Source organism: Cynocephalus volans, chromosome 2 (assembly GCF_027409185.1).
Source record: "Cynocephalus volans isolate mCynVol1 chromosome 2, mCynVol1.pri, whole genome shotgun sequence".
Taxonomy (NCBI): Eukaryota; Metazoa; Chordata; class Mammalia; order Dermoptera; family Cynocephalidae; genus Cynocephalus; species Cynocephalus volans.
The window spans coordinates 152583831-152598152 of NC_084461.1; the positions used below are offsets into that span (position 1 = coordinate 152583831).

At 40.0% G+C, this 14322-nt stretch overlaps 1 protein-coding gene across 1 annotated transcript; it reads left to right on the plus strand.

Annotated features, from left to right (window-relative positions):
- The first annotated feature begins 3907 nt into the window (after positions 1 to 3907).
- SMIM23 (small integral membrane protein 23) lies at positions 3908 to 12207 on the plus strand. The gene is made up of 4 exons (XM_063087677.1): positions 3908 to 4027; positions 11430 to 11481; positions 11685 to 11752; positions 11995 to 12207. The coding sequence occupies exons 1-4, from the start codon at positions 3908 to 3910 to the stop codon at positions 12205 to 12207; spliced, it is 453 nt and encodes a 150-aa protein (XP_062943747.1).
- Positions 12208 to 14322: the final 2115 nt, after the last annotated feature.

Sequence of the window (14322 nt, forward strand, 5' to 3'; positions counted from 1 at the left end):
AAGAGACTTGAGTTGGGTCTCTTCCCTCTGACTGGCTTGGACAGGGCACTTTCTTTCTCTGCTCTTGAGTTTTCCCATGCAAAGGGCAGTATCTCATGGACATTCAGAGCCAGGGTGCTGGTATCAGAAGGGTGGAGTTCAAATCTCAGCCCTGCCTCTTACCAGCTGTGGAACTTTGGGAAAATGACTTAATCGCTCTAAGCTTCAGTCTCCCCATCTGTAAAATGGGGATAAAAATATTATTTACCACCTAATAATAATATTAATAGGCTCTGGCTCACTGTAATAATTATACAGTGAGCCAGTGCCTGCAAAGCACTTCTCACAGTGACCTGTACTCAGAAATTTCTTGAACTAACTTAGTTGCGGGTGATAATAATAATAAGGATATGCAAGAAAAGGGGGAAGAAGGAGTGGAGATAATATTAAATGCCTGGGGTGCCAAACTGGGGTGGTTATGGGGTTGGAGGAGGAGGGAATGTAGCTACATTTGATATTTCAAAAAGTTTCATGAAAATCCCACACTTACTTACCCACAAAAAAAGCCACAAAGGGTAATAAGAATGGCAGCTTTCTTTGCTTTGGGCTGAAATTATATTAACTGCTTGGGATAAACTAAAAGCCTTTGGAGTTAAATAGCCCTGAACTCAGGCAGGGTGTGTGACACTGAGTAAGTCACCTCCCCAACTGAGATACTAACAGCACCAGCCTTGCAGGGCGGTTATGATTAAATGAGGTCATGTATGAAAAGCACTTAGTTAGCATGAGTCTGGCGCACAGTAAGTACTCATTACATGACACCCACTCCTGCTGATATACTTCCTTAGCCACCGTGAACCTCAACTTCTTCACTGGTAAAATAAAAATCATACCACCTGCTTTACTCATTTACCAAATATTTACTGAGCCAAGTGCTCTAAATACAAAAATGTATTCACCAGAAACAGTTCATGGCCTCTCAGAGCCCCCAGTTTGAGATTGCTCATTATTCATCCTTTCAACAAATATTTTTACTGAACATTTACTATATAACAGGCTGCATATGAGCATTAGAAATACAATAGTTATTAAAACAGATTCAATCCCCAACTACCTACAGAATTATAGCCTAGACAAGATGTAGTAAAATAACCTAGTGAAATGCCTAGTATGTAATAGATCTCAATAAGTTATCTGGGTGCTAACTAGAGGCTGTGTATGTGTAACTTTAGGAAAATTAATTCATAAAGTATGGGAAATTACTGATTTCTTAACACATGAAATTTGTTTAGTAGACTGGGGCTTTCAAAGTATGAGAGAAGTCCAAAAGAGTGAAATATTTGGAGATACACTTAACAAAACATGTATAAGATCTATATGCTGAAAATTTCAAAATGCTGATAAAAGAAAACAAGGAAGACCTAAACAGTGCTGGCAGGTGGACTCAGTTGACTAGAGTAAGGCCTTGTAACACCAAGGACAAGGGTTCGGATTCCTGCACTGGCCAGCTGTGAAAAAAAAAAATTAAATTAAATAAATGAAGAGACATACCGTATCCGTGGACTGGAACACACAACATGGTAATGATGTCAGCTCTCCCCAAAGTGATCTGTAGGTTAAATGCAATTCCTATCACAATCCCAGGCAGCAAAGTTTTTTGTAGACATAGATAAGCTTATTCTAAAGTTTACGTGGAAAGTCCAGGGCCCTTGAAGAGCTGAAACAATCTTGGCAAAGAAGAAAGTGGGAAAAAAATCACTCTACGTTATAGTGAGGCTGACTAGATAGCTGCACTAATCGAGACAGTGTGGTACTGATGCAGGGATAGATACATAGATCAATGAAACAGAATAGAGAACCCAGAAATAGACCCACACAAATATGCTCAATTGGTTTTTGACAAAGGTGAAAAAATAATTCAAAGGAGGTAGGATGGCCTTTTCAACAAATGGTGCTGGAGCAGTTAGACATCCCTAGGCAAAAAATGAACCTTGATCTAAACCTCACACCTTGCACAAAAATTAATTCCAAATGGATCATGAACTGTAACATAAAGTACAAAACTATAAAACTTTTTTTTTTTAAATGGGAGAAAATCTTCAGTATCTAGGACTAGGTGAAGAATTCTTAGACTTGACACAAAAAGCACAATTTTTAAAAGAAAAAATGGTAAGTTGGACCCCATCAAAATATAAAACTTTTTCTCTGCAAAAGTCCATGTAAGAGGATGAAAAACAAGCTACAGACTGGGAAAAAAAATATTTGCAAACCATATGTCCAACAGACAAGTATCTAGAATATACAAAGAACTCTCAAAACTCATCCGTAGGCTGGCCAGTTAACTCAGTTAGCTAGAGCAGGTGCTGGTAACATCAAGGTCAAGTGTTCGAATCTCCATACTGGCCAGCCATCAAAAAATTTAAAAAATTAAAATACCTCAACTGTAGAAAAACCAACCCAATTAGAAAATGGGCAAAAGGCATGAACAGATATTTCACTGAAGAAGACATACAGATGGCAAATAAGCACATGGAAAGATGTTCAACATCATTAGCTATCAGGGAATGCACATTAAAACCATGATGAGATACCACATGTACCTATCAAAATGGCTAAAATAAAAAATAGTGAAAACACCAAAAATTTGTGAGAATGAGAGAATACAGAATCACTCATTCATTTGCTAATGGGGATGAACAATGGCACAGCCATTCCGGAAAAGAGTTTTGACAGTTTTTAATAGAAGTATCATGCAATTACTATATGACCCAGCAATTGCACTCTTATGTTTACACGAAATGAAAACATATGTTTACACAATAACCTGAACAAGAATGTTCATATCGGCCTATTTATAAGAGCTCCAAACTGGAAACAGCCAGTTTTTTAATACGTTTTGAATGTGTCCTTCAGCCAGTGAATGTTTAAACAAAGGGTGGTGGATATACATCATGAAATACTATTCAGCAGTAAAAGGAACGAACTATACTAATGCATTCAGCAACCTGGATGAAACTTCAAGTTCATTAATTCTATGTTTAAAAAAAAAAGAAAAGAAAAAGAAAAAAGTGAATCCCCAAAGGTGACATATTATCTGATTTATTTATATAACATTTTGAAATGACAAAATTTTAGAAATTGAGAACAGATTTCCAGGAGTTAGGGACAGTGGGGTTGGGGGCAGGGAAGGCAGTAGGCATCACAAAGCCTCCTTCTGGTTTTGGAACTCTCCTGCACTTGACTGTAGTGGTAGGTACACAAAACTACACATGTGACCAAATTGTTTAGAATTAAACATGCACACACAGATGAGTGCAAGTAAAACTGGGGAAGTCTGAATAAGGTTGGTGGATTGTATCAATGTTAATATCCTGATTGTGATATCATACTACAGTGAGGCAAGATGTTACCTTGGGGGAAACTGAGTAAGGGGTATACAGGATCTCTGTATTATTTCTTAGAACTGTGTGTGAATCTACAATGATCTCCATAAATTTTTCAATGAAAACTAGCCTTTATTGTTTTTGTATTTTAAAATTAGCATTTTCACTAAACGCTTGCAAATACAAGTGTGCTTCAAAAGGTGCATAGAAAAATAAAATTGAAAGATAATATGAATTTTTTCGTGCACTTTTTGAAGTACCCTCATATAGAAGAAAAAAGATCAGAAAAATCATCAACCTGAAATGTAATCTTTTGATGCATTTCTTCCTGGTCTTTGTTTTATGCATTATAGGGGAAATGCAAGGAAAGGACCTAAAAATCAGAGTGGTGGGAAGATGGGGGCCTTTCTGTCCCCCACCTTCTGTGACATCAGAACTCAATGCTGGAGGGATGCCTGGTGACCAGAGGTGGGGGAGGGGAGGGATGCCCATCTGCCTATCGGGTGTGGGTATCTTGTTCCCCCCAGGCAGCCTGACCTGAGGCCATGACAATCCAACAGGTGGGCAGCAGGGGACGGGTGGCAGCTGAGCAGGTGGCAGCTGAGAATTTGGCAACGGAGCTGTTTGAACAGAGAAGGGGCAGCCACTGTGAAGACAAGAAGCAGGTAAGGCTAAGCCAGGTGCACGCTGCTTTCCTACCCCCTGGGCTCCCTTTGCCACTGCAGACAGACTGTAGGTCAGGAATGGGCTTTGAACCACACTCTCCCAGAGCCCAATCTGGTGGAGCCCAGCTTAGGGGCTTAGGCACTTCTCACCAAAGCCATTACTGACACTGTCTCATTTAGTTCACAACACAGTGCACAGAAGGTATGTTCCAGGAAGGCTAGATTTTTGTTTAGTTTCCTGCTATACCCCTGGTGTCTAGAATAGTGCTTAGTGCATAACAGGTGCTGAATAAATGAACAAACTGAAATAAATAGAATAATACACCTGAATTGGAAAGCTCTTGGAGGATTCGTTCTCAGGACTGAAATTCTAACTTCACATGGGATTTTGTCCAAATGGAAAACATTAACACTGCTCAGCCTGGTACTTCTACTTGCTCTCTCTTCCCTGACTTACAACATTCCTAAGACGCAGATGCTGTCAACCTCATATACAGATGGGTAAACTGAGACTCAGAAAGGCAAGCAACCCATACAGCCGGGACATGTTAGCATTTGAAACCACATCCATCTGATTGCAAAGCCCTTTGAAACCAGGTCCATCTGATAGCAGAACACTGAGCAAGGGCACCATGTACTCCACTGCCTCCCGGGTGCAGAAGTGAGGATGTAAAAGGAGGCTGCAAAGTTCAGCTGGGCCTTGCACACGATGGATGGGGTGGAATTTTATTCTGAGAATAATTAGAAGCTGTTGAAGGGTTTTTAATCAGAGCAATGAATGACTGATCTGTATATGTTTTCAAAAGATGTGTTCACTCATTCATTTACTGTACATGTGCTGGAACTCGTAACACGTGATGGGGTCCTTGACAGGTGGGTTTCCATCATGCTGCAGTTTTTCCTAAAAAGCATTACACAAATACCAAATCCCCAAAATCCCCCTTTCAGAAAAACTATAAAAAGAGTTCTGTGGTTTGGGGCACGCTGCAAACCTTGTCCCCTCTTGGGAGATTTACACTGCATAACATAATGAAGACTCTGAGAAATCCTACAGCCAAGAAATCCACTTAACGTTGTTTACCACAGCACTTCCCAAATTGATTCCACCACAGAGGCCCATCTTTTCTTTTTAAAAGACCTTTCAGCATATTTCAAAATTCATTTTGCAGATGAAGAAACTGAGGCTCAGAGAGGGGTTCAGCTCAGGCCCCCAGACAGCACAAGGAAAAGGACTAAAACTTAATCCTAGTCTACGTTCCTTCCTTTGCCTTGATACAGCACAAAATAGAAACCTGGGGAAGCTTTCTACCAAACATGCTGGGGAAGAAGTCAACCTGCAAAGCCGTTGCTAGAGGAGAGATTAAATAGAAGAGCGTCCAGACCACAGAATAGTTAGCAGTCATTTTAGAGAATGAGACAGTTCTGCGTGTCTTCCATGAAAAGTCTCCTAAGGAACATTGTTAAGAAAATTAAAAGTGCCCTAATCTTAAGCGTCCAGTGTAATGACTTTTGTATTGGGCGTACACACTGGAGGCCATCACTACCCAGATAAAGCCATAGAACATTTCCATATACCCCAGAAGGCTCCTATGGGCCCCCTCTCAGCTAGCACACCACCCTGATAACCATGATTCTGATTTTTATCATTATAGATGAGTTTTGTACATTCTTGAATTTCATGTAAACAGAATCATACTGTGTGTACCTTTGAAGCTGGTTCCTTTGACTCATTGTTGTTTCTGTGGGACTCAACCATGTTGTTACTGTGTACCTTATTTTTATTTTTTAAGTTAATAATAATATATTTGCTAGTATATATAGAGAGAAAACTATCTGGGGGAGGCAAGTTATACAAATCTTTTATCTTCTTTGTTGTGGATAGCAGCTTTCTAACTCTTGCATCACAAACTCAGGTGAACAAGAAATGTTTAAGGCAACCTAAGTCTGACTCAGCTCAAATCTAGTGAGTTAGGGGAAAATTCAATGTCAGACAATATGTTCACACACACACACATATTTGGAAAACAAGAAAATCTTAAAAGCAATTGTCAAAGTCTCCACATTAGAGAGCAGAAAAAGAAGAATTAAACTCAATGGTAGAAGGACAGAAATGATCAGAAATTAATGAAATAAAAAGCAAACAAATAATAAAGAAAATTAATAAATGATTTATTTGAGATTAATAAAATTGGCAATTTTATGAAATAAAATTAAATACACTAGTTTAAAAAAGAGAGAGAAAAAACACAAATTACCAATATCAAAAATGAGAGAGGGCTATCACAACAGTCCTACAGGCATTAAAAAGATATTAAGGTAATATTAGAAACAACTTGATGCCAATATATTTAACTTACGTAAAATGAGGAAACTTCCTGGACAATACAACTTACAAAATTGACTCTAGAAGAAATACAGGCCCAAAAAGTTTTCATCAAAATTCTATCAGCCATTCAGACAAAAATACCAACCTTACACAAATTCTTTCATAAAACAGAGGAGGAGGAGAATTCTTACCAACTCGTTTTAAGGAGGCAACATAACCTTGACACCAAACCTTGACAAACATACAGAAAAAAATTTAAACCAATCTCTCATGAACGTGGATGCAAAACATCTCAACAAAATAGTAGCAAATCCAATCCAGCACTACATAAAAAGGCTGGTGCATCATGAACACATGGAGCTTATTGAAGGAACTCAAGGTTGGTTCAATATTCAAAAGTCAATTAACACAATTTACCACAAAAGGAAACACTCATTGAATCTCTCAGCGGACACAGAAAAGGCATTTCACTAATTTAACCCTTATACATTTTTTTTTTTTTTTTTTTTTTTTGTCGTTTTTTCGTGACCGGCACTCAGCCAGTGAGTGCACTGGTCAGTCCCATATAGGATCCGAACCTGCGGTGGGAGCGTCGCAGCGCTGCCAGCGCAGCACTCTACCAAGTGCGCCACGGGCTCGGCAACCCTTATACATATTAATGTCCTCAGAAAACCAGGAATAGAAGGAAACTTCTATCTGATAAAGGATGACAATGAAAAAAATCTATAACTAACACCACACTTAATGGTGAAAAATTACACTTTTCCCTCTGAGACATGGGGTAAGGCAAGGATGCTCAGTCTTGCCACTTCTGTTTGATATTTTACTAGCGGTTCTAGTCAATACATAAGGCAAGGGAAAAAAGGCTAATATCTTTTTTAAGGATAAAAACTAGAGAGGATGAGATAAAATTTTCTTCATAGAAAACCTCATTTCTATGTATGAAATTCTAAACTTAAGTTACAAGATACAAACTCAATTGTATTTCTATAGACCAGCAACTATTGGAAAATGAAAATTTTAAAACACTATTTATAAGAGCATCATCAAAAAAAACCATACCATACTTTGGAATGATGTGCAAGGCCTCTACACTTGAAAACTACAAAACATCATTAAGAGAAACTAAAAGAAAACCTAATGGAGAGATATACTATGTCATGTTTATGGATTACAAGATACAACATTTTTAAAACACTCTTTCTTACCGGATTGAACTATAGGTTCAATGTAATACCAATCAAAATCCCAGCAGATTTTTTGTAGAAACTGAAAAAGAGGACTCTAAATAATGTATGAAAATACAAAGTACACAGAATAACCAAAACAAATTTGAAATAGAACAAAGTTGAAAAACTTACACTATCTGAGTTCAAGTTAATATAAAGCCACAGTAATCCAGATAATGTGGTATTATGTCAGACAGATATAGAAATCAATGGAATAGAGTAGCAACAGTGTAGTCTTTATAAACAGAATTGTGTTCCTCAAAATGTATACACTGAAGCCTTAACCCCCAAAGTGACTATATTTGGAAATAAGGCCTTTAAGGAGGTAATTAAGATTACATGAGGTCATAAAGGTGGGGTCTTAATCCCATTAGTACTGATATACTTATAAGAAGAGGAAGAGACACCAGGGATGTGCACACATGGAGAAAAGGCCATGTGAGGGCACGGTGAGAAGGTGGCCATTTGCAAGCCAAGGATAGAGGCCTCATCAGACACCACTCTGCCTGTACCTTGACCTTGGACTTCCAGCCTCAAGAACTGTGAGAAAATAAGTTTCTGTTGTTTAAGTCACCCAATTTGCAACACTCTGTTATGGCAGCCATAGCAAACTAACATAGATTAATATAATATTGATGTAAAGATAGATGTATAGATCAACAAAACAGAACAGAACCTAGAAATAGACCTACGTTAATATATGGTGACTATATTTTTGACAGAGACGCCCATATAATTCAATAAGGAAAAAATTACTCTTTTAAAACAAATTATTTTAGAACAATGCATATTCACATTAAAAAAATCAATCCCAATTGCTTATCATATACAAAAATTAATTCACTTTATTTATTTATTATTAATATTATTATTTCTTTACATTCTATGATGTTGTTGCAGAGCAGGTGGGAGGGAGGGGGGAAAGGGGAAGGAAATGGGATGGAAGAAGGAGGAAGGAGGAGGGGCGGGATTGAGGCCTGTGGCACCCTCTTCATTCCCACAGGGGAAACCAGGGAGCTTCCAGTGGTGGCTTAGTCCTTGCCGGGCTGGGTGCAGATGTCAGAGGGGTGTGACAAAAGCCCTCGCCCCCCCACCATCCCAGCTCACGAACCTGAAGCCCTTCCTGTGGCAGCTCACGGTCATTGCTGGGCTGGTTGTGGGTGTCAGGGGGGCGTGGCCAAGGCCCTCGACTCCCCACCACCCCAGCTCAGGAGGGATGCTACCTGCAGCAGCTCAGTGGTCATCACTGGGGTGGTTGCGTGTGTCCAGGGAGTGCACCTGAGGCCCTCGGCCCCCACCCTCAAGACTGGTTGCAGGTGTTGGGGCCTCAACCATGCCCCTAGCCCTCCCCACTTTCAGGCTTGGTAGCCCAGGGGACTTCTGGTCCTTCTAGGGGTTATGGGTATTCTTTGGTGAATTGAGACCTCTACTAGTTAATATCAAACTTTGCCTCTGGTTGTGGGTACTTTGTTTTTTCTTTCAGGTCTATGTTGGATTATTTGCTGTTCCCACCACTTAAACACTGCACTAGAACTAATTTGTTAGTTTTTGCTAATTTCTAAATGGGGAAACTTCCTGTGGGGACTATACTTGAGCTCTGTGGTTAAAGCTAAATTTCTGCTCTGCTGCTGATTCCCTAGGGAAGGCTTTTTGTGCAGCTCAGGTTTTAATGGTTGATTTTATAGGTACTTCTGGCTTTCATAAGATCTGGTACAACTGGGTTGTGCAGAAACTCTGGTCTGGGCCTGAGTCTTTTCAGCAAACTGTACCCCATGTAATTCTATATTCCTGACCAGTGTCCTCTGAGTGGTCCTACACTGCTTGGGGGACAGATCAGTTGTCCTTGCTTTGCCCCAGTGTTCTCCCAGTGGGCCTGACTCCTCCATCCCCCTCACTCCAAACACTTCCATGTGCTGGTCCCTTGTGAAGACTCACCAGCCTCTGAGTGGCTCCTTTTTTTCAGTTGTTGTGGTTCCTCAGTCCTATGTGGGTCCACAGGAACCCTATTAACAGTCTTCCTGGCCTAGGGGCCACCAAGGCCCACTTCTCCCCTGCCACCTCCAAGCAACTTCATCCAAAGGGCACAGCCATGGCTTTTGCCAGCTCCTGCTCCATGCGCTCAGCAGCTCCAGCCTGGAAGCAGCCAGGATTCAAAACAGTCAGAGCAGTTCTTTCTTTCTCTCATCGTGGCTTCTCATGCGTTCATGTACTCTGTAGGTCTCTCCTCCTCTTCGCCTGAGCTCTAGCAGCCCCAGCTTGGCTGTCATTGCTTTTTTATAGTTGTAAATTTGTTGATTTGTGTGAGAGAATGAAACTGCAGTCCATCTATTCTACCATCTTGACCAGAAGCACCCAAAAATTAATTCAAAATGGATCATATACCTAAACGTAAAAGCTAAAACAATAAAATGTCTAAAAGTAAAAGTAAACTGTAGAGAATCTTCACAACCTTGAAGTTGGCAAGATTTTCTAAACTGCACATAAAAAGTACAACCACAAAAGGGAAAAATTTGATGAATTGGACCTCATCAAAACCGAAAGCTTTTAGTTTTCATAAGACACTGGTAAGAAAATGAAAAGACAAACCACTGACTTGGAGAAAATATTCCTAATATCTGCCAGAGGACTTATCTCCAGAATATATAAAGAACTATTACAACTTAAGAAAAAGAAGACAAATAGTTCAATAAAAATAGGCAAAATATTTTAATAGACACACCACAAAAAAAGATCTATGCATTATGAATGGTCAATAAGCACATGACAAGATGCTTAACATCATTAATCATTGGGGAAATGCATATAATAACTAGATTGACATGTCACGACACAAGCAGTAGAATCCTTAAAATTAAGATTGACAATACCAAGTGTTGACAAGGATGTGGAGCAACTAGAACTCTCATGAATTGCTGGCAGCAATGTAAAAGGATACAAACACCTTGGGAAACAGTTTGGCAGTTTCTTATAAAATTAAACATACCCTTACCATATGACTCAGCATTCACATTTCTGGATATTAACCCAAGAGAAATGAGAACATATGACCACTCAAAGTTTTGTACATGAGTACTCATAATAGCCCAAAACTGGGAAACAACCCAAAAGTTCATCCAGGTGAAGAAATTAATTGTGCTATTTTCATATAATATAAATGCTCACCAATAAAATACACAATATAAGTACTCATCAATAAAACTGAACACACAGAAACATGAAGCCATCTCAAAAACATTATGTTAAGCAGCAGAAGCTAAACACAAAAGTGTATGTACCACGTTCTTCTATTTATATGAAGTTATGGAACAGGCAAAACTAGTGCACAGTGACAGAAAGCAGATTAGTGGTCTCTCTGGCAGGGTGGAAGTAAGGAGAGAATTGATCACAAAAGGACATGAAGGAACTTTCTAAGATGATGGGAATATTGTGTATCTTGATTGGGGTGATTGTACATAGATACAGACATTTGTCAAAATTCATTAAACTGTGCTTTTTAAATGTGTGCATTTTATTGTATGGAAACTATACCACAACAAGGCTGATTTTAAAGATCAATCGAAACCACATGTTTAAAAGTCAGGCAAGGAATGAAAGCAGAGGTGGGCTTTACTTCTCAGAAGGGAGAAAGGAGGGAAAACACAAATTAAATTTAAGTTGCCATGTTATCTGCGATGTTTGGGGGTTTTGAGGTAAGCAAGTGTGACTTAGATACTAGAAAAAAAGTTAAGTTCTGAAAACTATCTCATAGCACCCCCATGCCTGGCCCTTTGTAAGGAAAGCCGGGGGACGCTCTGCTCTCCAGGAATTCACCTCCCATTCCCCTCTCACCTCCTCTCCTTGTCCCCAGATGCTGTTGGCGTTGCTGGTCTTAGTGCTGTACTTGGGCACAGGGATATCAGGTGAGCATTCTGGAATCTGAGAAAGGAGGAACCGAGTCCACAATGAGTCGGGGGGAGTATTCTGGAGACGGTTGCGTGCCAAAGGGGCCTCCACAGCCCGCCTTCTCCTACCCATCCCCCTTCATCCCACTGGGATGACCAACCATGTTTATTTCAACTACCACTCACTTGGCCTTAAGAGGTGGTGTTTGTGCCTGTTTCAGGAAGAAGTTGGGAGGTGTCAGAAAGGATCAAAGACTGTAACTACCCCCAGAGTCCTCTGGCTTCCCAGGTAACGTATTCAGCAAGATACTGAGGGAACTACTGAGGTGAGAAAATCTGGGAGGCTTCCCAGAGGAAGTGTCATTGGTGAGCTGGGTCATGAAGTGTAAGTAGGAGCTGACCAGGTAGACATGGGGACGAGTACTCCAAGCAGAACAAGCAGCATATGCAAAGGCTCAGGGAACTTTTTGAAACCAGTAGCAATGGAATCCTACATGTAAAAGCTCATGAAGCAATTTTGGTGTCTTTCAGGGACTTCAATATCAGACCAGTGAACCTGCAGAAGATCCGATAAGAATCATCAGGAAATGGCTGAAGGAGAACTTACATGTTTTCTTGGAAAAGTTAGAGGAAGAGGTGCGAGAGCTGGAGCAGCTAGTGCGGGACCTGGAATGGTGGCTAGACGCTCTTCTGGGAGAGCCACACCTGGAGGGACCCTGCTGTACCCAAAGACATCACTTGTGAAGGGTGTGCACTGGGACCTGGGGAGGAGGAAAAGAGGGAGGGATGAGGGGTTGTCAGGGGATCCTCTAAGTAGGGCTGAGCTCTGACACTTGAAGTTCGAGGCAGGCAACAAAATAAAGTAATTTGGAAACAACAAATGTGGCTCACGTTCACAAATACTGATCAAAACAGACTCAGAAAGACAGCAGAGCCCTGCTGAGATATCCTCCCTTGCTCCATGACTTGGCCCACTGGAACAACACAGGCTTCAGAGCCAGCCGTGGGTTTAGGACTCTTCTACTCCACTTACTTGAGGCATTGTGCAAATTTGCTTAACCTCTCTGAGATTCAATTTTCTCGTTTGGGAAATACACTTTGTCTCCTGCAGTAACAGAGTTTATCTAGAGTGTGAACACAGAGAGTATGTCTGACATATAGTAGGTGCCTAACAAACAGTTCTTCCTTTCTCACAGTCTTTTTCCCTCCTCCCTGGAATGCAGCAGGCAGATGCTGGTTCTGATGTATAGATATGATGAGGCACTCAACCCTCTAACTCTGCTGGTAGAAGCATAAATTACTAAAACCCCTCTGCAAGGCAATTGGGTGATAGCTATCAAATTTATAAGTGCATTTACTCATTGACCCAGCAATTTGCATCAAGGAATTTATCCTTCAGCTATCCTTGCACATGTGTAAGATTATATATGTGTAAGGTTATTCACTCGAGCTTTGTTTACAGTAGCAAAAACATGGAAGCAACCCAAATGATATCAGTAGGGCTCTAGTTAAATAACTTATGGTACATCCAGACAATGAAGTACCATGTAGCTATAAAAGAGAGTGAGGAAGCATTCTTCTGTGGTCTGAATGTTAGTGTTGCCCCAAAGTTCATATGTGGGAACCTAATACCCAATGTGATAGTATTAAGAGGTGGGGTCTCTGGGAGGTGATTAGGTCATGAGGGTTCTGCAGGATCCCTCATGAGGGATTAGCACCCTTATAAAAGAGGTTTGAGGGAGCCTGTTTGCCCCTTCCACAATGCGAGGACACATAGAAGGCACGGTTTATGAGGAACAGGCCCTCACCAGACACTGAATCTGCTGGCACCTTCATCTTGGACTTCCAGCTTCCAGAACCATGAGCAATAAATGTCTTTTGGTTATAAATTACACAGTCTAAGGTATTTTGTAATAGCAGCCCAAATGAATGAAGACTCTTTCCTTCTACTGATAGGGGAAAACCTGAAAGATATATTATTAAATGAAAAAAATCAGAGTACAAAAAAGGGGTGAGGATAAAAATATATATTTTGTTGCTGTTAATGATATTCTTGAATACGCAGAAAAACTCTAGAATGTTACACATGGCAGTTGAGGGGACTTGAAACTAGGCAGATGCATGACAAGGATGGGAGGGAAACTTTTCACTGTATACTTTTCATACTTCGTTGTTTTCAAACTACATGAATATTTTGCCTATTGAAATGTTTTTGAAAAATAATCTATATTTTGCTTGCAGACAAGGACTTGAATATAGAGTATATAAGCAAAAATAACAGTATAGCTATGATGAAATTATGAGTGACAATTTTTTTAATAGTGTCAAGAGAAAACTCCTCTCAACTAATTTATTTTGGTTAAGCAATGAGAATTTTTATCTAGGATTTTCCCTTTTTTCTTTACTTCCAGAAAACTTAGAGTTTAGTTGTTCATTGTTGGAATTAGATCAGCCTCACTGTTTGGATTATTTTCCTTTCTATGGGTTTTTTGTTTGCTTTCTATTTTGGTGGAATTATTATATATGTGCCAATTATTAGAACTACCTCAAATCTTTGGAAAGTCATGAGGGTTCCAGTTAAGCTGTTCTCAGAGAACATCTGACTTAACATGAACGGCACAGCAATTCATTTGCTGGAAGGAATTAATCAATTGCCATTTGAGATGGAAAAAGTCTTTGTAAATTATGATCACAAGTTTTTCACTGTGACTGTCTGGCAGTGGGTGGGGGAACCAGAATCTGTTTTTTCTCTTTTGCACCTATTTCAGCAAGAGTTCTACAGGAAGGTCCTGACTGATATTGCCCTGCAGTTATAGTCACATAATACCACACAGGGTTGTACTCATCCACACAAAACCA

What these genes read in the sequence shown, in the direction of transcription:
- SMIM23 (XM_063087677.1), top strand. Translation starts at nt 3,908, where the DNA reads ATGACAATCCAACAGGTGGGCAGCAGGGGACGGGTGGCAGCTGAGCAG. An exon ending in ACTGTGAAGACAAGAAGCAG is followed by an intron (nt 4,028 to 11,429) that starts GTAAGGCTAAGC and finishes CCTTGTCCCCAG; the next exon opens with ATGCTGTTGGCGTTGCTGGT. An exon ending in AGAGTCCTCTGGCTTCCCAG is followed by an intron (nt 11,753 to 11,994) that starts GTAACGTATTCA and finishes GGTGTCTTTCAG; the next exon opens with GGACTTCAATATCAGACCAG.